Source organism: Anolis carolinensis, chromosome 6 (genome assembly GCF_035594765.1).
Source record: "Anolis carolinensis isolate JA03-04 chromosome 6, rAnoCar3.1.pri, whole genome shotgun sequence".
NCBI classification, from domain to species: Eukaryota; Metazoa; Chordata; class Lepidosauria; order Squamata; family Dactyloidae; genus Anolis; species Anolis carolinensis.
In genome coordinates, this window is record NC_085846.1 from 17199469 (window position 1) to 17226936 (window position 27468).

A 27468-nucleotide genomic window follows, 5' to 3' on the forward strand; every position below is an offset into this window, starting at 1 on the left:
TGTTTTATTCTGCTTTCTTATTATTGGATCTGAGGGTTGAGTATGTCGTTCTCTCCCCCCCCCCCCCCATTTGTTTTAATCCTGAGAACACAGAGGCATTAAAGAAGCAAAATAAAGATTGAAGAGCGAAACAAATTAATATAGAAGTCAATTCCCCAGTGAAAAAGGCTATCTAGTAAGAAGGGTTCAAAGGCCCTTTTATTTGTCTTAGTTAATATTTTCCAGTTTGGCACTTTCCAGATGTTTTTAGACTGAGAGATGCAAAAAATATTCCAAAATGTTCTTGTCCATGATGAGATGGAGTGATAGGATACACTGGGATATACTGTCATGAAAATGGTAATCTACCTTGGGGTTTTGTTGTGCAGAAAACAACATTTTGTGGAATAATCTGTATTTGTATAAAGTGGAGTTTTGGGGGGCAAAACTGGTTTGGATGTGATGGGAATTGTGGTGTTGAGACCATCACACACATATATAAGTATTCTTGTTCTATAACTCCTTGGGTTTTGATTATTGTTGTCTCGAAATTCACTCATTCCATTCTTTTGGAGGGCTGTTTGTAGAGATTTCTTGTATCTGTGCTAGGGTTTTGTTTGTTTGATTTAATATGACAAAGTCTGCAAAGGGGTTTCAGCACTCCAAATGTTTATTTTTTTCTTGATTTTTAATGTTAGAGTTTAAAAATGTTATTTCACTGATGCGCTATTGTTGGAAATTACAGCCTTTATCAAGTCTCCTCTAGTAATTTGTTAATGTATGATTCTTCTGTTTGCTTACTGTTTTGTATGTATGTTCTGGTATGCAGCTTCTTTTGTTCTATGTTTCCTGAGAGGTTGTGGGAGGGGCTGCAGACCACATGATCTGATCTGAGACTGTTCAGACCTCAGACTCCATTTTCATATTCTTCTTAGACTTTTGACTGCTAAGAGCAAAATCTTTTGTAAGAAAGATGCCCATATCTGAAACTGGACTGATAAGCTATGTACCTGTGTTATGATGAATACATGAAGTTGTGAATAAACCAAATATTTTATTTTACCTTTACTACTTTATTTTTGTCCCTTTAGTGTACGATATAAAACGGGCTGTTCTATGAGAGAGTAGATATATTTTTGGTCACTAAAAAATACTTCTGAAACTCTGCTGTTTTTATGAAATGGCATATTCTCTGTTTTCCTAATGTATCAGAGACAATGGGTTCAGTCTAACAACTGAAGTCCTTGCATTGCACATTACATTTGGTTGTATATCATATGAGAAAATTCTACTCAAATGGGTTTTTGGCTCTACTCTGAAAGATCAAATTTTTCCAAGAGGTTACTAGAGGTAAAGGTTTTCCCCTGACATTAAGTCTAGTTGTGTCTGACTCTGGGGGGTGGTTCTCATCTCAATTTTTAAGCCGAAGAGCCAGCATTGTCCGTAGACTCCTCCAAGGTCACATGGCTGGCATGCTTCATGGAGCACTCTTATCTTCCTGCTGATGCGGTACCTATTGATCTACTCACATGTGCTAGGCTGGCAGAAGCTGGGGCTAACAGTGTGAGCTCCCCCCTGCTCCCTGGATTTGAACCACTGACCTTTTGGTCAGCAAGTTCAGCAGCTCAATGGTTTAACCCGTTGCGTCACTGGGGGCTCCAAAATGTTATGATCTCCAAATGGTTATAAATGCCATTTCCCAAAAACTATAACACTGTAACTCTAATATTTAAAAAATGAGAAAGAAGAGAAGGAAATGGAAAAAATTTCCTTGGAATTAAAAAGAAATCCATGTGATGCTGGGAATAAAATGTTGCAGCTGGTGCTGGAAATAGCTAGAAGACAGCCCAAGACGCCAGAAATGTGTTTTGAATATTGTAAAAATTCCAGGAACTACAGCAACAAATATGGCCACCTCCAGCAACCTCCCAACACATTTGCCCCATCTGGGGAAGCCCCTTTTCTCTCTCACCCCCGCAGTTCATCATCTTGCGAACGTTTGTGGTAGACATGATCCTCCGCGTTCGCAGAAAGTCAGCGATTTGACCCCCAATGGGTACAATGATGGTCATGACCAGGTGGGGCAAGGCGGAAAGCATACCCACCTGTATGCAAGGAAGAGGAGAAGAACAGACACTCAGTATCTTCAAAAAGAGGAGGATATCAAACTTTTCACTGGGAGAAGAAGCAGCCATAAAGGGTATAAATAGAGTCCTTCTCCCTCTTTGTTATTTTCAGCTATACACAGGGACAACTCTACTATTTGAGAAGATGGGGCAGTGCCTGTCTAAAATCCTATGCCCTTCTATGATAGCAGGGGGAGGCAAAAGGTACAAGTGTGCTTCAGCTAACATATATTTCCCTGGGCATTATTTCTTTAACAGAAAAATTGGAGGCAGAGGCAGAATAACATAGAAAGAGAAGGGATAGGTTCCTGCTCCACCAAACAATTCAATATGTTTTGGCAATCATTGCATTTTGAACTAGCAATATGCACACATAAAAGAAATAACCAGTGCAGGTCAACGTGCATTTTGACCACTTGAAAGCATTTTCTGAAATACCCCAATGAACATTCACCCACTTAACTTCCCAGAAATGCTTAGTTGAGTGCCATTTCTCACCTTACTGATTTCAAAGCCGAACACTTCTTCAAAATAGGCTGGTTGACTAATTAAGAGCAAGTAGAAAGTCCAGCTCCGGCAAAAATTAGCCACTATAATGGCATAGACAGGCATGGATGTGAAGAACTTGCGCCAAGGGGTTTTGAATTTCTGCCAGAGCAAGAGGGGAAAAACAACAGAGGCATGACGTCAACAACTTCAAGTCCTCAAACCACCAACTATTATTAGTCTTCTCCATAAAAATCCCAGAGTTTCTATTTGTCTCCTCAAAGTGGAGCTAAAGAGAGGTTCTTCTATTCCCAACCCATCTTCTGGTCAAGGATGATGGGACTGTCAACACAACACATCTGGAAGATGCCAGCTAGGGAATGCCATGGGATAGTCATTCATAACCCGGACTTTGAAACTATATTTTTCAAAAATGCTTCTTAATTTACTGCATGTTAAGTATCCCTTATCCGGAGACCTCAGTCTTCCAAAATCTAAAATTGTCCACATTGGTGGCTGAGATAGTGACATCTTTACTTTCTGATGGTTCAGATTCCACAAACTTTGCTTCACACACAAAATTACTACCAACTTCGTATGTGTGTTCTGTAATCAGCCCTGAGTCCCCTTGGGGAGATAGAGCAGAATATAAATAAAGATTAATAATAATAATAATAATAATAATAATAATAATAATAATAATAATAATAATAATAATATGTTACAATTCCAGTCAAACTGCCTCTAAGAAAGAACTTAAAAGTAACTATTAATAGCAATTCCTCATTATATCAGAAAAGCAGTTCTGTTACTTCCCCAAAGAGTAATTAGTTATGGGCAATGATGTTATTTATTTATTGGCATTTTATTTTAAGTGAAATCAATGCAATCAGGTTTAGTCTAATTTAAATAGACTAAAACATATGAAATATATTTAATATGATTAAAAAGATTTAAAACAATAAAACTATTAAAACAATTTAAAAACCTTTGCTGTGAGGCCCAAAGTATTATAAAGAGCTGTGTTTTCACTTGGTACCTAAATCAGGGCTGGTAGCCATCGGGCCTTCAAGGGGAATGTAATGGCAATTACTTGTAATTTGTTACTCCTAAACTACACAATGATAAATGCAAGACTGACCATTAAGGGATTCATCAGACTACAGCTCTCCCCAATACTTTCTTCAATGTACTTCCGCTCCTCTTCTGTGATGGTCGGATGCTGTGCAGGACTCTCATAGGAAACCATCAGCCAGAATAAGTACCAGAAGATACCAAAACTGCCTACCAAGGGACAGAATGTCAGGATGAGTGCATGAATCTTTATTCTGATGCACCAGGATTGGTGACAATGCAAAGAGTTATTGTAAAGCCTTTTTCATTGTGTTCACTTATTCTGTCCCAGTGCTAGAAAAACCCCACAAAAAACTTTTCCAAACAGATCCCTGAATAAACAAGGGTTGTTCACCTTTGTGATGCCATTGACAGGGAGTTCTTGCTCCTCCAGATCCTTTGGGCTACAATTCCTACAAGCACAATACAATACAATGCCCTCCAATGTTTTACAAATGAAAACCAGGACAACAGACCACTGAATTTAGAAGTTATTGCAGCAGTTTATTTTAGCCTAAGCCCGCCGGGAAGGACAAGTTGGAACTCAGTTTTTAGTGACTGAATTGAGCTGGGGACAATGAGGAAAAAGTAGGAGGAGGAGAGAGAAACTGGGACATTTAAAGCATTTCAAAAAGTGGAATCATAGAGGATTAATCAAGAATGTCTCTTCCAAATCAAGAAAGTTGGAAGCGTATATAATCCCTTGGCCACAGAAGTCCAAAACGTCTGGACCATCAAATCTTTGTGATAAAACAGAACTACTTTCTTTGTTTGTCTCCAGTTTACTTACCGTAGACATAAAAGACAGAGCTCCATCCAGAATACTGGACTAAAATGCCAGCAAGGGGCATGGCCACTACAGCCCCGGCATAGGAGCCTGCAAAGATATATGGAAGAGGTTAATTGTGTATTCAAACCAGGATTTCTAGTACCTCCAATGACCTGTTCCATAATGGAATATATTCAGGGATAGACACATTAGCTATATGGTAAAATAATACAAAATCCATAAAGAGTGATACCTTAGTTGGTGAACCAAAATGCACAAAACATACCATGCAAAGAACCTTTGAGTTTTCAGGCAAAATATGTTTCTAAAAACCATAATGGTAAAAGAAAAAAAGTGATGGTGTTTGGATCACAGGCCTACATTTTGTATTAGAAGCTGCCTCTGCTGTAGTTTTCTTTTCCCTGGTGAAAAAGTCAATGGGGCTTTGAAAACTTGCATGGTGTGATTTGTGCATATCATTTTTGTATGTTTTGTATTTTGTTTTATTTTGCTTCCTAATCAGCACAGATATCACCAATATATATAACTTTTGCAATGTCACTAGGCAATAAGTAATGTAATTAATTGCAATTATAATTAACAAGTTATTTCCAACTTTGATATTAGGCTTATGTTCAAGATCAATGAACATGCCAGAAACCAGTAGGATGCAAATTCAACAGAAATAGATGTGCTTGAGATTTGACCCACAGATCTTCCTTGCTTGGTCACAAAGTTGTGTTGTGCCTTTTAGACAAGTGTTTGGCAATCCAGTTGCAGAGTTTTCTTGGCAAGATGTATTTAAAGGAGCTTTGTCATTGCATTCATCTAAGGCTAAGAGTGTGAGGTTTTACAAAGCTCACCCAATGGGCCTCTATGCCTGGAAGGGGTTTGAATCCTAGTATTACAGACTCCTAGGTCACAGGATGACCTTACCACAAAAAGCTGTTGTTGCCAAGCGGCTGCGTTCCAGTGGCGGTGCCCATTTGCTCCAGATCCCATGGCATGCAGGGTAAGTGACCCCCTGGAACGAGAAGACAGAAAAGTTTATATAAAGACCAGTTCTATTTTTTTTTTCATTTGAGAAACAGAAGCCAATGTAGAACTTAATTTTCCCTCTTAGCCTAAACGCTTTCCCATCTTGGCTTTCTCCTCAAAGACATCTAAAAGAAGATGAAACTGAAGAGGACTGAATCACAGACATTTTACTGCCTCAGGTGAAGGATCTATTCCAATTACAAAAGCGCCCTTCATCTCATCTAATGACAGCACCCTCTTTAAAGCTAGCAACCTAACTTAGGTGGCACGAGGTAGACCACAATGTTTGCAGAATAATCTCTTCCTTGACATCACAGTTACCTCCCATCCTTCAGTGTCTGTTGTCTGATGTTACTCTCTCACCACCTTAAGCAGTGATGGTTGAGGTCTGTCATATCAATGGGATGGTGAAACAACTCCAGATTTTGATTGGCTTTAAAAGAGCAATTCAAAAGACCAGAATAGGGCAAATCTACATGAGTAAGAAAATCCAGACTCACCTTGAATCCATTGCTGCCTTTCCCTGTGACATTTACCAACTTCTAGTGAGTATTGCGGGATTTTTTAAAGGGTTAAACAGGCTTTGCTCCAGAGTTTGCTGAAAACTCTGGAGTATCTCATGGCTTCTAGACAGTGGGATGAAGTCTACTTCAGGCCAACAGCTGCTCTGAGTCCCCTCGGGGAGAAGGGCGGGGTATAAATGCATGTAATAAATAAATAAATAAATAAACACGCTGTCCAGATTGGACAATATTACTCATTAGCACAGGGAAAGCTCCGTCCAGGCTCAAGTCCATTTCAAGTGCCCCATTCTGACCAAGTGATCAGGAAGAAGGAGGCAGATTGCCCCACTCCTTTTTGCTGGTCATGTGGGTGCCTCTGCTGATCTCAGAATGGGGCGTGCGAAACGACTGAGAGCTTGCATTGGTCTCTGTGGCTGATCAGGAGTGGTGGCAGAGACATGGAGGTCCAGTGATGGTCCAGTGGGGCTGAGTCAGTATTGGCTCACCTGGACTATGTGGACTTCAATGTAGCACTACAATGAGTTGGGAAGGGCACACCTGGCACCAGATTCACCTTAGAAATGGCATTCAATACTTTTAAAAGCTCTTTTGGTGTGTGGAGTAGATCCACTTTCCCACTCACATGGAAGGCACCCGGTACCACCGGTGTTAATTGTGAGGAGCACACATTGCCAATGCTACAAGCTTCTGGGAATGCATGGAGAGAGCGCACATGTCTTACCTCCACAAGCCCTTGCAGGATCCGTACAAAAATGACGCAGCCAAAGTGGATACGAGCAGCCGACGGAATGAGCATGTTGAGAGTGGATGTTGCCACAATGGCAAAGCCAAAAACCCTAGGACCCAAAATAGTGGTGTTAATAAGAAGAGCAAAGAATGGTGTTTTTATCTAACATTATACTTTGTTGCGTTTGTTTTGATCAAACTTTAAGGAAGCTTTGTTTTGAACTGTAATTCCAGTCTTTGAGGGGAATTCCAGGAGTCATAGTTTAATTTTTTTTTTCAAATTCTGCCAGTACTTAAGTAAGCAAAATGTTTTTGTAGTGTGGTGGTGTATTACCACATTACAATCTGTATTTTGTAGCATAGTGTGGTGTATTACCACATTACAATCTACCACCCATGTCCTCTGTGACAATACTCCATTCTATTCCTCTTCATCCAGTAGTTTTTCAGTTCACTTTGTATGGCCATGGGGCTTGCATGCAGTCCTCACTGGGCTCTGTTAGGAGTTTTCTCGGCCCAGGGGATATTTTCACTAAACAATTTGGTACTCAGTAATCATTGCTTTACCCTGGCCCTTTCTCAAACCTGATCTTCCTTGTGTTTTCCAATGGTGTCATTTTGGCTACCGTAGTATTGGCTTGTTGTTTTGTGCTTTCAAGTTGCTTCCAACTTCAAGACATCCCTATCACGGGGTTTTCTTGGCAAGCTTTGCTCACTGTAGGTTTGCCATTGCCTTCCTCTCAAGGGTATTATTTATTTAATTTATACGCCATCTGTCTCCCACTGTGAGATCCAGGGTGGCTCATAGTATTAGTTGAGACCCAATACAATTAAAAGAGAGGATTGTGCAAACATTAATAAGCAATAAAATAAACCACCAGTTGTTATTATGTGCCTTCGAGTCATTCCTGACTCACAGCAACCCTAAAGCACCCAATCACAGGTTTTCTTGCCAAGATTTGTTCAGAAGAGGTTGCCATTGCCTTCTGGGGAGAATAGAACTTGTCTAAGCTTCTCAAGGTTTTTCAATAGCCAAATTGTGATTCAAACTATATTCTTCCAGTCTCTTTCAGCACTCAAACCTAGTACAACACTTGTGCTCACCATTTGACTTCCTTCATGGAGGAAACAATCCCACGATTTCACCTGTGTTTCACAGTCATTCCCACATACAGTAGAGTCTCACTTATCCAAGCCTCGCTTATCCAAGCCTCTGGATTATCCAAGCCAGTTTTGTAGTCAATGTTTTCAATATATCGTGATATTTTGGTGCTAAATTAGTAAATACAGTAATTACAACATAAAATTACTGCGTATTGAACTACTGTTTCTGTCAAATTTGTTGTATAACGTGATGTTTTGGTGCTTAATTTGTAAAATCATAACCTAATTTGATGTTTAATAGGCTTTTCCTTAATCCCTCCTTATTGTCCAAGATATTCTCTTATCCAAACTTCTGTCGGCCCGTTTAGCTTGGATAAGTGAGACTCTACTGTAGTTAAGGAAAAGGCAAAATGAGACCATTGCCCACAAATAAGAATTCTGCGCCCTAAATGATTTTCTCCTTCAGTCCCCAAATTTCTAGCACTGTTTGCATTCTCTGTAACTTTGCCTTTCTCTTTTCTTTGAATGTCTAATCTGTATTTCTAAATGTCCACTTGAGTTTTTAAGTTGTTATAATGGTAGAAATGTGGGGACCAAAGAAACAATTCATTGGGAAGGGGTGCAATTCTTATTGGAAAGGGAATGGCCTAATTTCTCCTCCATACTCTGAGTCATAGGATCCATTCAGATTTTGTGCACATCAGCATCTGTTTCTATGGTGACAAGCTCAGTCTGCCTTATGGTAGGGCTGGTACTGTTGATTGTCAAAGACTCAGTTTCCAATCTAATGAGAGCTACTTGTGCTCCATTTGAGAATTTTAAAGCTCTATTGAGTTGGCTGGATCAAGACTTCTGCATTACTGGAACCAACTCAATCCACCTATCTGCTCTGCCATGAAATAATCAAATCCACATACTGTATATATCTCCAGTTGTGTTTTTGTGTGTCTGAACTGCATGCGCTCAGAGTTGTAGTCTAGCCACTTCTAGAAAAGGGGGTCAAAATAGGAGATGGTGGGCTGCATGAGACTCTTAGAAGCTGCTTTTCTGGCCTTTGGGATCCTTCTAGACTCTCTAGGCTTCCTCTTTTCTGACCAAAAGAATGTGAACTTACGTTTTATATGTGTTGAAGCTCCCCCCTGTACTGATTCACATCAAACATTATTATTTTTCAAAAGTGAAAGTGGACTTACATCTACTTTCAATGGCTTTTGCCTTCAAGTTCTTGGCATTTCACAGAATAATTGAATCATAGAGTTGGAGAAGACCTTGTGGACCATCCAGTCCAACCTCCTTCCAAGAAGCAGGAAAATCACATTCAAATCACCCCCAACAGATCGCCATCCAGCCTCTGCTTAAAAGCCTCCAAAGAAGGAGCCTCCACTACACTTCGGGGCAGAGAGTTCCACTGCTGAACAGCTCAGTGAGGAAGTTCTTCCCAATGTTCCGGTGGAATCTCCTTTACAGGAAAATGAAGCCATTGCTCCACTTCCTAGTTTCCAGGGCAGCAGAAAACAAGCTTGTAGTTTATGCAGCACCTAACTCCCGAGGGTCCCGAAGGCCTCTGCAATTGCCTGATCTGATTTAAAGGTCACCAATTCCCTACCTATCATTCACGAAGCAAACAACACACAACTTAGCCTTTACCTATTAGCAGCAAATTTCTGTGATATGAAGCCACCTGGAATCTGGGTGACTATGTAACCCCAGAAGAACGACCCATGAATCATGCCCACCGTCTCTGGATCCCAGTTGAACTCAGCTTTCTGTAGAGAAAAGGAGAACAGACAAATGGCTTGGATGGTTTGAATTACAGTTTAAAATAAGTAGCAAGTAGAATTCAAAGACACAGCTGTGTTAGATTGGAATATCAGTATGCAAAGGGATCTTGTAGCACAGTGGTTCTCAACCTGGGGTCCCCAGATGTTTTTGGCCTTCAACTACCAGAAATCCTAACAGCTGATAAACTGTCTGGGATTTCTGGGAGTTGTAAGCCAAAAACTTCTGGGGACTCCAGGTTGAGAACCACTGTTGTAGCACCTTTGGGATGAACTAAGAGAAATAAATTGGTAGCATACGTTTTTCTAGACTTAAGTCTTCTTCCTCAGGTGCATGAAGTACCAGGAAGAGACGTTTAGTGGGTGAATAGCAACAGAAATGCAAACTTTGTGGACATGGTGATAAGGTGACATGTTCAGTTTTAACAATAGTCTTTGAGGGACCAAAGCAGGAAGAAAGCCAAGGTCAGTAGACAACTATATGAATAGTCGGGGAATTCATTGGAATGTAGTGTGATGCCCCCTTCCCCTCATGGTTAAACCTCTGAGCTGCTGAACTTGCTGACCGAAAGGTCAGTGGTTCGAATCTGGGGAAGCAGGGTGAGCTCCCACTATTAGCCCCAGCTTCTGCCAACCTAGCAGTTCGAAAATATGCAAATGTGAGTAGATCAATAGCTATCGTTTCTGTGGGAAGTTAACAGCGCTACATGCAGTCATGCTGGCTACATGACCTAAGAGATGTCTACGGGCAATGCCGGCTCTTCAGCTTAGAAATGGAGATGAGCACCACCCCACAGAATCCGACTCAACTAGAATCAATGTCAAGGGAAACCTTTACCTTTACTTTAATGTGATGCTGGCTGGGAACCGGAATGGAGATGTAATAAACTAACCAAGGCAGTCCTCATGAAGCTGGGATGTTAACTAATCTATATATGTACGTGTATGTATGTATAGTGTGCCAGGAAACCCTTATCTCCACAGAGTGCAGGGATAGTTCGGTTCCAGCCCCCCCCCCCCCCCCCCACCATGGATACCAAAAACCATAGATCTTCAAGTCTCATAATACAAAATGGTGTAGTAAAATGCCATCAAGGTATATGTGTCTGGATTTTAAAAAATATTTTCTAGTCCTAATTGGTTGAATCTGTGAATACAGAATCTATGGATTTTTTTATTATGTCAGAAGTGACTTAAGAACATACTGCAAGTTGCTTCTGGTGTAAGAGAATTGGGCGTCTACAGAGACGTTAGCCAGGGGAGAGTTCGGATGTGTTAGCTGGGAGGCTTCTCTCATGTCCCAGCAAGCTAGAGCTGACAGATAGGAGCTCACCCTATCTCGCGGATTACAACCTATGAATCCAAATGGTTGATTGTATTCTGTTTTTTCTTCTTCAAAAAAGTGTATCTATTTTTCAGTCTTTCACTGTCCCACTTGACAGTTCTGATGCGGGAAACAGATTGCCCCCTGCGTATTTATATGTCAGGTACCTTCAAGTCATTTAATAATAATAATAGTAATAATAATAATAATAATAACTTTATTCTTATACCCCGCCCCATCTCCCCGAAGGGACTCGGGGCGGCTTACATGTGGCCATGCCCAAACACAACAATATAAAAGCAAGCAAAACAATAAAGCAATAAAAGAAATAAAGTATTTCTGACTGATGGCAACCCTAAAGCTACCTGATCACTGGGGGCCCAGCTACACTGCCATATAATGCAATTCAGTGCAGTCAGACTGCATTCTGAAATTGCATTATATGGTCATGTAAATGGGGCCTGAGTTTTGTCGGCAAGATTTGTTCAAAGGGAATTTTCCATTGGTTGAGACTTGCCCAAGAAAACCCAATCGGTTTCCATGGCTCAGTGGGAATTCATATCCTGATCTTCAGAGCTGTAGTCTAATGCTCAAGTCATTACAGGCAGCCCACGAGTTACAAATATCTGGCTTACAAATGACTCATAGTTAAGAACGGGAGTGAGATAACAGGGAGAGAGATCTACCCCTCAGAAGAGAAATTCACTCCTGAAAGAGTTATCATGGAGGAAAACTTGTCTCAGCTGAAGCTTTATCAAAAAATGTTTGTTTCCACAACAAGCCAAATTTTTCAAAATGTAATTATCACAGGGACAGAAAATGAGGTGAAATCTTCTGAATAGGGGCAGGTGTTAACCCTTCCCTATGCTACCCAAAGCTGAAAAAATATACGTTTTTGGTTGGAGTTACACTTTAAAAGGTACCTGTTCCATCTTACAAACAATTCAATTCAAGAACAAACCTACAGAACCTATCTTGTTTGTAACTTGGGGGCTGCCTGTATGATGCTGGTTTCTTTCCACTCTTCCTCCAACTGTAGAAAACATCTGGTGCCTGAAAACCTCCCCTTGCAACAGGCCCTCCATATGATGGTTGGCGACAGCTTCCAGCATCCTTCATTCTTGGCTATGCTAGCTAAGGCTGCTGGGAAGAGCAATCTGACATCCTGAATAGATTACTGCAATGCATTGTATGTGGGGCTGCCTTTGAAGACTGTTCAGAAGCTTCGAATAGTCCAATGGGCAGCAGCCAGACAGCTGACGGGAGTGATGTATAGGGGGCATACAACCCCCCATTACGTCAGCTTCACTGGCTGCCAGTCTGCTACCGAGTAGCTACCAAGTACAATTCAAAGTGCTGGCTTTAGTCTATAAAGCTCTAAACGGTTCTGGTCCAGCTTACTTGTCCAAATGTATCTCCCCCTATGACCCACGCTGGAGGTTAAGATCGTCAAGGAGGCCCTGCTTTCGATTCCACCACCTTCGCAAGTGCGACTTTTGGGGACGAGAGACAGGGCCTTCTCAGTGGTAGCTCCTCGCTTGTGGAACTCCCACCCCAATGAAATCAAAACAGTCCCCTCTAACTTGTATTTTAGGGGGGGGGGGAACTTAAAACATGGTTATGGGACAAAGCATTTAAGCAGTAATTAGAGCAGTGCAATAACTGAGAACTTTATTAATGGATCTATCTTGGACTTCAATATGGAACTTGCTTGATTTTAACTGTTGTTTTAATTAATTAATGTTTAATGTTTGGTTTCAATTGTAATTTGTTATTTTTTGAATTGTATGTTGAGCAGCGAATTGCTGCCGATTGTGAGGCTGCCCTGAGTTCCCTTTGGTGTGAGAAGGGCGGGATACAAGTATGGGAAATAAATAAAATAAATATGCCGGACGGTTGCAGAATTTGTCACCCAACCCTTTCTTAGAGTTGAGCCAGTATTCTGTCTGGGGGAAAAGCAAAGCCAGCACCCCTTAGCGGTGGGAGGACAGTTTCACCTTCATGACGAGTTTGTCCCCTTCATAGACGGTGTTGTTGTTGACCATGCTGACAATGGCCACTCCCAGGTTGCACCGGATGCCAAAGCTGATACAGAAGCCTAAGCCACAGAGGATGGCAATGATGTATCGGCGAGGGAGGCCAAAGCAGGTGCAGTCAACGACCGGCTGGTGCTTCTCGATCACCTCAACAGGTCGCCCCTCTTCTGTCAGCTCAAGGGTTTCACTTCCCGGCTGTTTCCGTTCAAGGATCCTAGAAAGAGACAAGATCAGATCAAGAAGGAAGGGTCAGAATAGTCAGGCCTGATACTTGCCCAGAAATGGCTGTCCTGGGCAAGGATTGTAATCCCTCATGATCTGTTCCTGCAATATTCTATGCCAAGCTTCAACTTTGTAAAGTGTTAAAACAAAACAAAATAATAATACTTGGAAAATTTTGGGTAGGCCACCTAGCAGCAATAAAACTCTTAACAATCTCAGTCCTTCCAGCATGTAACTATAATATAATAAATAAATAAAACTTTATTTTTACCCTGCCCTCTCTCCCCAAGAGGACTCAGGGAAGCTCTATGTACCCTTTTCCAGTGATTCCACACAGCACCGATTTAAAATCTGTCAAAAACTGATTGTAAATGTTTTTGCAATAAAGGAAGAAACCTTGTATTGCAAAGCTGTTCTATTTAATAGCAAAGATACAAGGGGCTTGACTATTCCCATCTTTAATGTGTATAAATAAGTCAGTTCTTTAGAAGTACCCAAAAGCCTGTTATGTGTTCTGGCTTACTGTAAGGCCATCCTGACACTTTCTTATCATTGGCTGGGGTTTTTCTCACCTACAAGTTGAGCATCCCTAGTACAGAATTCTGAAATACTCTTATTTGTCCACATTGGTGGCTGATATAGTGACACCTTTGCTTTCTTGCAGTAGCGCAGTGGGTTAGGCCGCTAGCTGCAAGAAAATCTATCAACTGGAGGGTTGGTAGTTCAAAGCCACGAGTCAGGATGAGTTCCTGACTGTCAGCCCCAGCTTCTGCCAACCTAGCAGTTTGAAAGCATGCAATGCGAGTAGATCAATAGGTACTGCCTCGGTGGAAAGGTAAAAGGGTGCCCTGTGCAGATATGCAAAACATGCCACCAACAGATTGGGATATCTACAGGTAACTGGCTCCTAGGTATGGAAAAATGGAACAAGACCTTTACCTCTGTCTGTATTGTGCGTCCTTGTATAAAAAGGCAGTGAATGTTTGCCTCATATGTGTTTTGTAATCCACTCTGAGTCCCTCAGAGTCTGGGAAGATAGAGCTGAATATAAATAATGTGTATTATTATTATTATTATTATTATTATTATTATTATTATTATTATTATTATTAACACAACAAGATGAGTCCACAGCAGACATTCTGATGGCTGTTGTACTGGATCACACGCCGGACACTTCCCAAGTGTCTAGGACTATGTGATGTATCGGCGAATAATGCATGCAGATCCCAGTAAGGTGGCCTTCTGCAGCTGGCAGATGGTAATTTTATCAGCACCAATTGTGTTCAAGTGCAGGCCAAGGTCTTTAGGCACTGCACCCAGTGTGCCGATCACCACTGGGACCACCTTGATGATTATGATGATGATGATGATTATTATTATTATTATTTCAAATGGTTCAATGCATACAAACCCCTATGCGTATTTAAGTGAGGGGTTCCTGCACTGGCAGGAGGTGTGAATAACTAGTCTTTAGGTGACCCTTCCAATTCAGTCTACGATTCTGCCTTACAAGAGTGATACTATAAGTGGTGATATCATTAAGCACCAGACACAGTTGCAAAGGGCACACCATTCACCCAGCTAACAAATGAGAAACAAATGAGACAAATATTCAAGGCCGCGCTCTTGCCCTGAGATTCCTCCCCCTTGCCCTGAGAACTGGTGAAGAGGGCCCTGGGATCCCTATTGTAGAAACCAGGGGAGAAGTCAAAAGGAAAACCTGTGTGGCCCTGATAGTAGCAGTGTCAAACTTCTTTGGGGTGATACTTTCTTGGACAGCAGAATGTGCCTCTGCCTGGATGCAAGGAAGCTGGTCTTGGTGACCTGATACTGGGGTGGGGGAATATGAGGAATGAAGAAGGCAGTCTAGAAGGGTTTGGAGCCCCCCCAAGTCCTCATCCATCACCGCCCCCTTCCTGCTCTTACACACCGGTGGGGAGACAGCAGGTGCCCACGCAGAAGCTGTTCCCATCAGAGCTGGCACAGATGGGTTGTGAGCAAAATGTCGGCACCAGGCCTAAGAACTCCTCCTCCTCTCTCTATCCCCCTTAGCAACGGAGACAAAAGACCCGTCTTCCAGAGACCCCTTTGAAAACCCACCCATTCATACGCGCTTTCCTTTCCCTCTATTTTTCTTCCTCCCCATTCTCTTATGGCCCCTGCTTTCTCACCACACCTGCTATGACTTGCACATCACAATCAGATTCACCTGGTGGAGACTAATAATAATATGTTAGTACTTTATATACTCATGTGTAAGTTGGATCTGTGTTTAAGTTGAGAGCAAGTTTTGCAGCCAAAATTATGGATTTTGATATGACTTGTGCATATTTTATTGTTTACTGATTTAGTTAATATTTTCTCTCTTGAGGAATGTCTAGGTCTTCCAGTATGGTTCTGTGATCAAATAGCGGATGAGCTAGACTCTATTCCTAGAGTTAATACCTCTCTAGATATTTGTAAGTCCTTCAGTATATGTTTATGATTAACCTCTGGCAGAAATTGATAACAGACTGGTGCTGAAGGACTAAGAGATTCTTAGAGAGCATGTCAAAAAACAAACAAACAAAAAACAGTGTGCTTATTTGCGGTTTTTCAATTTTTGTGGAGGTCCTGCCCTCCAACCCCAGCAAATGTATATGAGAGCTAACTATATGAAACTAATGAATTGTATGTTTAGAAGTGGGTCCCACCACCAAGATATATATTAGCATATATACTAATACAGGTATTCCAAAATATTTTTAATCCAAAATAGTGTTTAGATTTGGGTCCCTTCTCAAAGATATGTCATTGCATACATATAGTCAACTATAGGTATTCCAAAAACCAGGGGACAAAATCACGAACACTTCTGGTCAAATAAGGGATATTGCACCCCGGTACAGATCCAAGAAATAGCTACAAATAGGGGCAAATGGTGCAGTGGGTTAAACCGCTGAGCTGCTGAACTTGCTGACTGAAAGGTCAGTGGTTCAAATCTGGGGAGCAGGGTGAGCTCCTGCAGTTAGCCTCAGCTTCTGCCAACCTAGCCATTCGAAAATGTGCAAATGTGAGTAGATCAATAGGTACGGTTCCGGTGGGAAGGTAACAGCGCTCCATGCAGTCATGCCAGCCACATGACCTTGGAGGCATGTCAGCTCTTAGAAATAGAGATGAGCACCATCCCCCAGAGTCTGACATGACTAGACTTAATGTCAAGGGGAAACCTTTAACTTTACCTTTAGGGGCAAATGGAATAATTAGACACAGATGGGATAACAAATGACAAAACCTGGAAAATATATTATGAGAACACAAAGTTATTTATAGTAATCTGGAAGAACCTATAGTCAACCAAATAGCTTTTCTGCGAGATTGCAGAATAGAGTACGTAACACATTTTTTACTGAGGGAGGGCGCCCCCTGCTGGTTGGGTCTTCACTCTCTTCCAAAGTAGAGCATCTCTTTCTCTGCCTCTCTCTCTGCCTTTCTCTGTCTCACACATACCTTCCCACCTCTGGATCTTGCCTGACTTTGGATATGATCCCTCTTGAGCTGACGTCAGCTCAAGGCATCGGAGCCGGCAGCTTAGGAGGGGAAGGTTTTAAATATCCCTGGCTAAGCTGCCAATTGCCAGCAGGTTTGCGGTGACCTTGGGCGAGGCCATAAGCTCCTCCGGCTCCGACTTCACCTTCACGCCACCAGGTCCAAGCCCCACCTGCTGGCAGGCCAAAAGAAACCTCCGAGATGGGATACTACAATCAAGGTGTGGACAGAGCTTTGGAAAAGCGCCTTGCTAGGAATGACATCTCTCAGTCTCCCTAGAGTCCTTTGCCTCGAAATAAACAGAATCTACCCTAGGGGAACTTCTTCTAAGTAAGCATTTATTAGATTTTGGCAAAATGGCTCAACGTATACAATAGTACTGGCATGGGGCACCAGACCGTGGACTGCAACTCCCACAAGCGCTTAGCCAATAGCCAGAATACCAAATTTTCTGATAAAGAAGTATCAGAAGTATCTTCACCAACTGAAGAATACCGAGGAAGTAGATTAAGGGTGCCAACCTAGCAGTTCGATGGGAAGGTAACGGTGCTCCAAGCAGTCATGCCAGCCACATGACCTTGGAGGTGTCTACGGACAACACCAGCTCTTCGGTTTAGAAATGGAGATGAGCACCAACCCCCAGAGTCAGACATGACTGGACTTAATGTCAGGGGAAAACCTTTACCTTTTAACACATTAATGCAGTTTGACACCACTTTGACTGTAATGTCTCAATGATATGGAATCATGAGAGTTGTAGCTTTATAAGGTCTTTAGCCTTCCCTGACCAAGAGGCCTGGTGCCTCACCAAATTACAAATCCCAGGATTCCATAGCCTTGAGCCATCACAGTCAATGTGGTGTCAAACTGCATTAATTCTAGAGTGCAGATGCACCCTAAGTCTATGAAAGTCTGTGCCACCAGCCTCATCCTCTCTGTTAATGTCTGTGATGCCAAAGATTTCAACCATACCTGAAATCTGACATTCTCCTACCCCTGAATTGTAAGTGCCTTTTGGTTCAAGTATGAATGGCCCATCAGATATCTTAGAAAAAATGTCTGCATAGCAATTGGCATCAAGAACTGGCCATCTGCTCAGGTTGCTGGCTTTCACCTCGGTCTGCTCCTGCCCCTTCGCCCACTGACCTCCTGCATCAAGATCATTGTCCTTACACTGCATATAGCAGTGCTGGAACAGCAGTTTTCCTTTCCTCTCACCTGAAGGAACAGCTGGTCAGCAGATGGAAGCATTTTGGGGCTCTAGCCAGCATGCAGCCCAGGATTGCCAGACAATGGGATGAGTTCATCTAACCTTTAAAAAACCCCACAAGCTCAACTGTGATGAACATTGCAGGACTTCTGGAAACTCACAATTACACATCAATCTGATTTGTTTTGGGGTTTTTTCTAGGAGAAAAGTTTGCTCTTTGTATCTACAGCATATACTGAGTTGGTCAAAACCATTACCTCTCTTTGGGATAGCAGTATTTTGGCTCCAAACTAATTGGCCTCAATCTCTTGTGCTTCCTATTACAGTCAGCCATCCACATTTGCACGTTTAGCTTTTGCAGATTTGATTACCGTATTTATTAGAGTCTAATGCGCCATCAAATCTAATGTGCAACTCAATTTTCAAAACCCTGAAACTAAAAAAAAAGTATTTACCATATTACAAGAATCTAATGCACTTCCTAATTTTGTGAAGGCAATTTAGACAAAAAAGGTGAGCATTAGACTCAAGTAAATGCAGGTTTTGCTGATTTAATTAATACATTCTCTCTATGAATCACTAGGTTCTTTAACATGACTCTATCATCAAGGTCCTCCAGAAGTTGGTCATAAGATCACACCAGAGGACTGTCCTAGAGACTCCTGGAGAGGTATCCTAGCAAGACTTTAAAATACACATTTCTAATTGTCATTTCTCCATTTTTTTATTTATTTTAAAAATAATTTTAAAATTAAAAAATCATTAAGACCGAGAAATCCGCTAATTTGAAGACCACTGTGAAGTTATTGCATGAATTACAATGCAGTTTTTACTGGGACCAATAGTTAAGACTATTTTTTTCTAATTATTACAAGGAAAGTGTCACCTTTTATCATTAATCAACAATAACACTAAGATTTGTTGATATCTCAAAACACATTTTCATTTCTCCATTTTGATGGGGTTCCTGCACCCTTATCCTAATGGAATGTGGAGGGATGATCGTACCAAGCGTAAACGTGACAGACCTAAGCATCAGGCGCCCACTGAAACTCTTATTTATTAAATTATTTATTAAATCTAAGCTTTCTTTCCACTCCCTTTCAAATTTAAAGCAGGTCTATGTGATGCATGTCGTTTGCAAAGCTAATGGGACTCCCATACTCTTCAACATTTCAGAGATAAAACTGGAACATATCTGGCCAGGTAAAATCAGAATGGAGCCAAGTTGGCAAAAGTTATTAAAATCAGCCCCCCATGTTCACAGATTCAGCACCTATAGATTCAACTATTTTCAGCTTGGAAATGGTCTCCTCCAATCTTAAAAGCAAACCTTGATTTTACCATTTTACACAAGAGACACAATTTTATTATGCCAATGTATATATAGAAACTTGAGCATCCATGGATTTTGGTGCCTACAGGGAGACCTGGAACTAAACCCTTGTGGATAACAAAGGTCTGTTGTACTTTTCTTACTTGGATTGCTGCAAACTGACTTCTAAATGCAAATAAGTTACTATGATAAATGATTCCTGCACACACACTGAACTAATGGCATTCATTACACTCATAATTTCTCTGAGTGGGCAGAGAAGAAGGCACATGCCTCGGATATTAGAAGATGAGAAACACTGACCGATGCTTTGCTGATGTACCTCAATAGGGTTTATATCTCCCACAAAGCCTCAACAAGGTCACACACGATCTTTCTCTTTGTGTAGCCACCTTATCAGAGATATTTTTGTCCTCTTTCCACCCTTTTACAGTGTTAACGGAACAGGTGCCAATATTGGCACCTTTTCAGTTCTCACGCATCAAAAACCCAAAATAGAAGGTGGGGTCGCAAAACAAGGAACACACACCTTCCTCCTCTCCTCCTGCTTCCTCCTCGGCGGTACAGGGCCGCCTGCAGGAAATCTTTCTGTTCCTGCTCCTTATAAAACAGCGCTTGGAGATGTTCAATTTATCAGCCTAGGTGAGACACAAGAGGCGAGTGATGCAATGCCATCGCAGCATGGGTGTGTGTGTTATTTTGCTAATGTCGGATAACAAGGCGACCAGGAACATATGGAGGTAGCTGTCATGCTCAGCAGTTCTGTACGGCAGCCAAGGCCTGCGTCCTTTCTCTCCCCTCCCCTTTTGTCACCTTCTACATCAAATATGCAGCAAGAAAGCCAAGAATAACATGCAGAGATATATGCAATGCAAGCACACACAGTTCCCCCACTCGCAAGAAGCATCTTCATAAGCTGCCACCGGCTTGACACACGCACATCCCTTGAAACTGTTGCTTCGTGCAAACTGTTGCTCAGTGCTCCATGTGCGTGCGTGTTTGGTGACAGGATAAAGGCTGCAGAATTGAGGCAAATCCATTATGAAGGCCCATATGGGAACTAGCAGCATACCATGGTTAAGATTGTCCCAATACAAATTCTGCAGTTTTGATGAATTCAGCTCTGGATGAGAGGAAAAGGCTATGCAAATCTCCAGTTTAGCTAGAAGAGCAGACATTTGCAACTATTTGCACGGATTGATTCAACTTCCAAAGACTCTGCAGGAAGTGCATGTATTGACAGTATAATTCCCATATGTGTAATTTCATCTACACACATCTGACAAAATATATCTTCTCTAGGATTTTCTAGGATGTCCACATGATTCTATGGTGTGTTCCTAACAGCAGCATTAGTTATTACTATGTGTGTTGGAACTCAATGACAGTCCCAGTTTTTTAGACTCTGAACGCACCAATCTGCATATTTATAAGTGTATTTTATGAATGTCTGATGAATTAATTTTAATTGAATTACAATATACTGTATTATTTATATATGTGTGCTTTTACTGTAAACTGCCCTGAGTCCCTTCTTGGGTGAGAAGGCCGGGATACAAATGCTGTAATAAATAAATAAATAAATTGAGTTGTATTGGAGGACCTAGGAAATTCCTAAAGAGGATAGCTCTCCAGGAATTTTGTGTCCTTCAATGCGACTCTATGGCAACTCAGGTGGAAGTCATGCATTTCAATAGGGTTTGCCATTATCCACAGTTTCTTTAAGTTCGGGAATGTATCCTACTGAAACATAGAGATCTTACTATACTTTGCTTTCTTCCCACTCATTTGTTGTAGCATCAGGACCCATATTCCATTCTGCTCCGCCACCATCTTCTGGCCAAAACCAAGTAGGTTAGATTGATTTTTTTTTCTGCCCAAGCAAATGGGAAGAAACAATACCTTCATTACAGCTTGATCCAGGAAGAACTCTGATAGCTAAATTTTCTGTTTTAATTTCCTAACAGGCAAATACATTCTCTATGTGTGTTTGTGTGTGTATTTGAATGACAAACTGCTGTTGACACTTAACATGCAACACTTAATGGCATCACCAGGGGCAATTCCTAGGTCTCAGGTTTTGTCCTGGAGACCTAAGGGCCTAAGACTGTCCCGAACTGGCAATTCTAAGCAAGGTAGATCTAGAACTTGCAACACTGATACTGCAAGTTGGATCTAGAACTTGCAATACTGATACTCCGAGTTGGATGTAGAATTCGCAATACTGCTACCGCGAGTTGGATTTAGAACTAGCAACAGTGATACTCCAAGTTGGGTCTAGAACCTGCAATACTAATACTGCTAGTTGGATCTAGAACTTGTAGTACTGATCCTCCATTAGATACTGGTGTCATCTCTCAGCCACCTTAGGCTACCTTGTCCTTTCTGATCTTAGTTGCAGTTTTCATCACCATTATGAGCTATCCCATAATGTGATCGAGGTGACCACCCCCCCCCCCCCAGGACTTTGTAAAAGATAGTTCAAAAATCAAGACTTTTATGTTCTATATTCCATATATTTATAGTAGAAGGTGATTGAGACTTTTTACTGGAGTTTACTGTGGTTTACTAAAACTCTCTGCACAAAAGGTGTTTGACCTTTTAGCCTGAGACAAGAGATAACAACTTCATGAATTGTAAAATCATGCTGCTAAAACGCCACTTTTATGAATTTCCATGCTGGGTTCTCCAGATGTTATGAACTTCGTTCTTATCAAGTATTTTCAATTGTTTATATCATTCATGATTCCCCTTTATGCAATGTAACTCACTTTTATGAATTTTCCCTTATTTCCATGAAATCTATCTATCTGCCTATATGTATCTGTACTCTTTGGGATCCCCGGAAAATATGTATTTTTCCCAGCATGGTTTATATTCCAACTTTATTTTATTTTTCATTTTATTTCATATAATTGTCAAATCATGAAATCAAATAGGAAATATTTTGAACTCAACATGAACCCCAGAACCTATCCCATTTCCTATGACCCAGGCTTCCTTTCCCAAAAACAAAAGGATAATCTGCCACCGCTAAATCCAATCAAATTCAAATTGCATGGACAATATAGGGCTTGAGTCGCCGAATTCGGAGTTGCTGACCTAAAGGAGATTCGCCCCAAGGCAAACATTGTCATAGCTCACCCAAAGAAATATCCAGGACACCTCAGGAAGGCGCCCTGCAGAGCCTGTCAATATGGCTCATCACCACCCATCTTTGCTTCCATCTCTGACGCCCCAAGGCATATCTGAAATCTGTATATGTGACAGAAACCCGGACGTCCTTGATTGCTGCCATTAATAAAATAAGCACCCTTTAGAAATCAGTCTAGCAGGACTTAATCCTCTGGTTCCTGTCCCCGTCACCTCATTGTTTCGCTAACTCCTGCCTTCTCCCTCCTGATTGGCCCGAGTGGAGACGTAAGGCAGCTTCCTATTGGGCCAACGGAGCGAGGCGGGAAACGAAAGCCCGCCTCGTTCAACCTTCTAGCCTATCAACGACCAGATAGGCGGGGAAGCAGGGCGGGAAATTCAAAGGGCTGTCAGACTGAAATTTTGTATAAGTATGGCTTTATTTTGATTGTATGGGGCTGCTGGTAAGTCGAATGATCGCTACCAGAGTCCTCTTCAGCTGAATTGCTCAATAAAGACTCCTTGGCGGATTTTCCTTCAACTTTGGCGGACCTTCTTCATTTCGGCTTCAGGTTGTATTGCGGCTCGTATTTTCCTTTTGGCTCCGCCAAGGTCCGTTCTCTCAGGACCGGATCGGGTCTCTCCTCAAGGGCCCCGATCCCCTAAAACGCGGTCGACAACAATAATGTCAAGTATTTGGGAGCTGCCTTGGCCTATCTTTACCAAAGGCCTATTCCTAGTCAAGAGCAAAAGTAGGAGGATTGGTTTCTTGATATGGCTCTACACAGCTGCCAGAATTTTTCACTCTCCTTCGTATCATGACTTATGGATTTACTGCCAGCACTCCCAAATATATCACTGTGCTATTGGTAGGAAACTACGAGCAGTGAATTTAGCTGCGTGACATTCTGCAGTGCTATGTCTGAATCATCAGAGAATGTCGACAGAAAATATCTGCTTGTAATGTCCTTTTTCTATATACTTGACAGCAAGAGGAGCAACATTGTGGAAAATTAGGCAACCTGGTGTCTTCTAACATAAAGCTATAACAAAAAGGCAAAGTGGGGCGATGTGTCCTAACTTCAGGGGCACCTGGCTGGCAATGTCTGGTCTATGGAGTTTTTTCCCCCATTCATATGAGAGAAAATGAATCCCTTTTCCCTGGACCCTCTCAAGAAACATATCACTGCTTGTCTATGTTTAGTAATACTTTAAATATTCCAAAATCCACGGTAAAGCTATGCATGGTTGCTGTTCTTAAATATCTGTATGGATGTCAAGTGGAAGACGGAGCCAACTTGTTCTTGGCTGCTCCATGAACTAGAATTTGAGCTCATGGATTCAAATTAGAATTGGAAGAACAGAGATATTAGATAATGGGATACAATACATTGGAATACATTGCTTTAAAGAGTGGTGGACTCTCCATCTTGGGAGATCTTTAACATGGGCATCTTTTAGAAGTTGACTCACATTATACTATTGATTCCTAGACCCCTTTCACATGTCAAGCCAGGTGTCACCCATCACACACACACACACACACACACACACACACACACACACACACACACACACACACACACATATATGCCTATATGTACCTTACATTTTTCCTTGCTGAAATAAATTTTGGTAATTTTAGGTCCTACATAAAGCTCCTACTGTCAAACTGACCTTCCATCAGAGAAACTGTGGTTTGTTAGCATGCTGTTATTGACATCTTTCCCCAGAGAAATTGGAATGTTTCTGATTATTCCATGACATCTCAGCCAATCAACCAAACATGGTTAGTGGGCAGCAGGTAATTGACGTATTCACCTTTTTATGGTAACATGTGTTGTTCCAAAGGCATCGATTGTTCATTCTTATTTTTGGACTTCAGGATGATTGCTAGCCAAGGTACGTTGGCTTGGAGTTTCAGACGCAACCGCCTGGTCTTGCAACCTTTCCTGTCATGCTGAGCCACAGAGGTGGCCAGGGACGCAGGAATGCTCACACAGAATGCCTTTTAAACCTGCTCCAGGCCTTTCTGAATAATTCATGTCCCTCTAGCACTAAATGCTTCCTTCTTCATCTATATTTAATGCAATTAAACTTTGCTTGAGCTTTTCCCCTCTTGTTCTCCTTTTTTTTTAAACTGCTTTGAATTTTAAGCCTCGTGAGATTTTTGCTTGTGTTGGGGTCTGTGGTGTCAAAATAACAGAGAAGTATATTGCCATGAGGTCTTGCTATAAACATCCCAAAGTCATCTCATGGCTGAAGGCACGGACTTGGGACATTGTTCTTCTCTAACATTGGAAGCATGCAGACAAATAAGCAGTCTATGGCCTATTTGGGGTTGGGCTTAATACAGTGGGTGAAACTGCTGATGATCGAAACATTGGCAGTTCAAACCTGGGTCGGGGTAAGCACCCACCATCAGCCCCAGCTCACCTGCCCACCTAGCAGATTGAAAGCAGAAAAACGAGTAAATAAATAAGTACTGCTTTTAGCAGGGCAGTAATAAAACGCGCCCTTAAAGACATTGATCCCTCCATGGCCAGAGTTGAGCACAGCCTCCAACATGCCAGAAATAAGATGGGAAATACCTTTACCTCTCTTTGTGTATTGCCTGTCCTTATTAATTGTATAACGGCATTGAATGCTTGCCATATGTGTGTTCTGCAAGCTGCTCTGAGTCCCCTGCAGGGTAAGAAGGGCAGGGTATAAATATTGTAAATAAATACATAAATAAACAGGTAGTTGTGGCACTGACCACAAGTAAGGACTTTATCACAGCAGCATGTTGCAAGCCAGAAGCTGGGAAGTTAAATATTCTCTGTTTCTGTCTCTGTGTGTTGTTTGTCTAATGGCATTGAATGTTTGCCATATATGTACATTGTGATCTGCCCTGAGTCCCCTTCGGGGTGAGAAGGGCGGAATATAAATACTGTAAATAAATAAATAAATAAATAAATGTTGTCTCGTCACAACCAGGTTGTTTTATCAGATGGAAATATACCATTATTGCACGAATTTCTTTCACTGCTCAGTGCAGTTGTGTGATGCTGGCACTCTGTTGATGAAGATTCCCATGATCAGTCTTCTGCACACTTCCTACTTGTGCTTGCACTAGCCAGCATACACATATTGTGCTTATTCCTTTTCACCATTCAATTTTGCCACTACTGCAGTCACATAGTTTAACCATTCTCATGGAGCTCCCGGTGTCACAGCGGGTTAAACCTTTGTGCCAACAGGACTGATGACTTGAAAATTGGGTTGCTGACTTGAAGGTTGGTGGTTCGAATCCTGAGAGAGTGGGTGAGTTCCCTCTGTCAGTTCCAGCTCCTTGTGCGGGGACATGAGAGAAGCTTCCCACAAGGATGGTAAAAACATCAAAACATCCGGGTGTTCCCTGGGCAACATCCTTGCAGACAGCCAATTATCTCACACCAGAAGCAACTTGCAGTTTCTCAAGTTGCTCCTGACACACACACACACAAAATCCCATTCTCATGAGACTTTGCGTCACTTCGCAGTATTGGGATTGCAGCAGAAGAAAATTATCCTACAGGGAACAACAACATTGGATGCATTGATGGGAATTTTTCCATCAATGAAAAGAGATGATCCAATCACATTTCAAGTGCAAAGTGTCTTGGAGGAAAGCCACAGCAATACACTATATCAACAGGCACTTTTATCTGTGTTGTAATTGTACTTTATCAGCCTCGTGCGATAAAGTCCTTAGCCAACAAACTAAGATATATTTGGGAGGAAGCCAGGTGCCTCCAAACTGACTGGATCTGGTTTTTCCCAGCAGACCAGAAAGAGAAACACTTAAAAATACATTAAAGGAAAGATACAAGTAAAATGTGCTTACCTTGTTGTACTGCACAAAGCTAATTAAAGCTAGAAAGACGTGCACAATCATAGCTTGCCTAAACTGGCAGGAGAATATCAGCCTACTTCCCTCAGGAAACCCTGGCAGTTATCGTTCTACTTTTAGACTTCAACACCCAGAAGTCCAAACAACATGGATAATGATGACACCAGGAGTTCTAGGAAGAAACAGATTATCTAGATCCAGCGCAGTCTGGCTTTAGATTGGGTCATGGAACTGAGACAGCCTTGGTCTCCTTAGTGGATGATCTCTGCAGGGAACTGGATGGGGGAGTGTATCCCTGTCAGCTCTCTTGGACCTCTCGGTGACCTTTGATACCATAGACCACGATATCCTTCTGGGATACATCGTGGGAATGGGATTTGGAGGTACTGTTTTGCAGTGGCTTCGGTACTTCCTGGAGGGCTGCTCTCAGGTGTTGTTGGGGGACACCTGCTCGGCCTTTGTCCTATAGAGTACTACAGGGTTTAGTACAGTCCCACATGTTGTTTAACATCTACATGAAGTTGCTGGGGAAGATCATCTGGAGTTTTGAAGTTCAATGCCATCTGTACGCAGATGATGTCCAACTCTATCATTCCTTTCCACCTTCTGCTAAGCCAGTTGTCCAGGTCCTAAACCAGTGCTTGGCAGCTGTGACGGTCTGGATGAGGGCGAACAAATTGAAATTGAATCCAGACAAGACAAAGGTAGTCCTGGTCAGTCAAAAGGCCAAACAGGGTATAGGGTTACAGCCTGTGTAGGATGGGATTACACTCTCCCTGAAATCACAGGTTCGCAGCTTGGGATTTCTCCTGAATTTATCACTGAGCTTGGAGCCCCAGGTCTCCGCCGTGGCCAGGGGAGCTTTTGCACAATTAAAACTTGTGTGCCAGCTGCATCCGTCCCTTGAGAAGTCAGACTTGGCCACAGTAGTCCACACTCTTGTTACATGCAACACGCTCTTCATGGGATTGCCTTTGAAAAATGTTAGGAAACTTCAAATAGTCCAACGGGAAGCAGCCAGGCTGCTTACCAGAGCGATGTACAGGAAGCATACAACTCCCCTAGTAGCCAATTTGCTACTAGGCACAACTCAAAGTGCTGGCTTTAGCCAATAAAACCCTAAATGGTTCCGGTCCAGCTTAACTGTCCAAACGTATCTC

At 41.9% G+C, this 27468-nt stretch overlaps 1 protein-coding gene across 1 annotated transcript in view; it reads right to left on the reverse strand.

Annotated features, from left to right (window-relative positions):
- slc17a7 (solute carrier family 17 member 7) overlaps positions 1-27468 on the reverse strand; it is a 58861-nt gene that overhangs the window by 7688 nt on the left and 23705 nt on the right. The window contains exons 2-9 of the mRNA XM_003226186.3: positions 12965-13217; positions 9513-9631; positions 6757-6871; positions 5410-5497; positions 4495-4581; positions 3733-3875; positions 2604-2753; positions 1952-2084 (exon numbers count right to left, since the gene is read on the reverse strand). Of these exons, the coding sequence (XP_003226234.2) occupies positions 1952-2084; positions 2604-2753; positions 3733-3875; positions 4495-4581; positions 5410-5497; positions 6757-6871; positions 9513-9631; positions 12965-13217 (1088 nt within the window). The remainder of the gene's footprint in view (positions 1-1951; positions 2085-2603; positions 2754-3732; positions 3876-4494; positions 4582-5409; positions 5498-6756; positions 6872-9512; positions 9632-12964; positions 13218-27468) is intronic.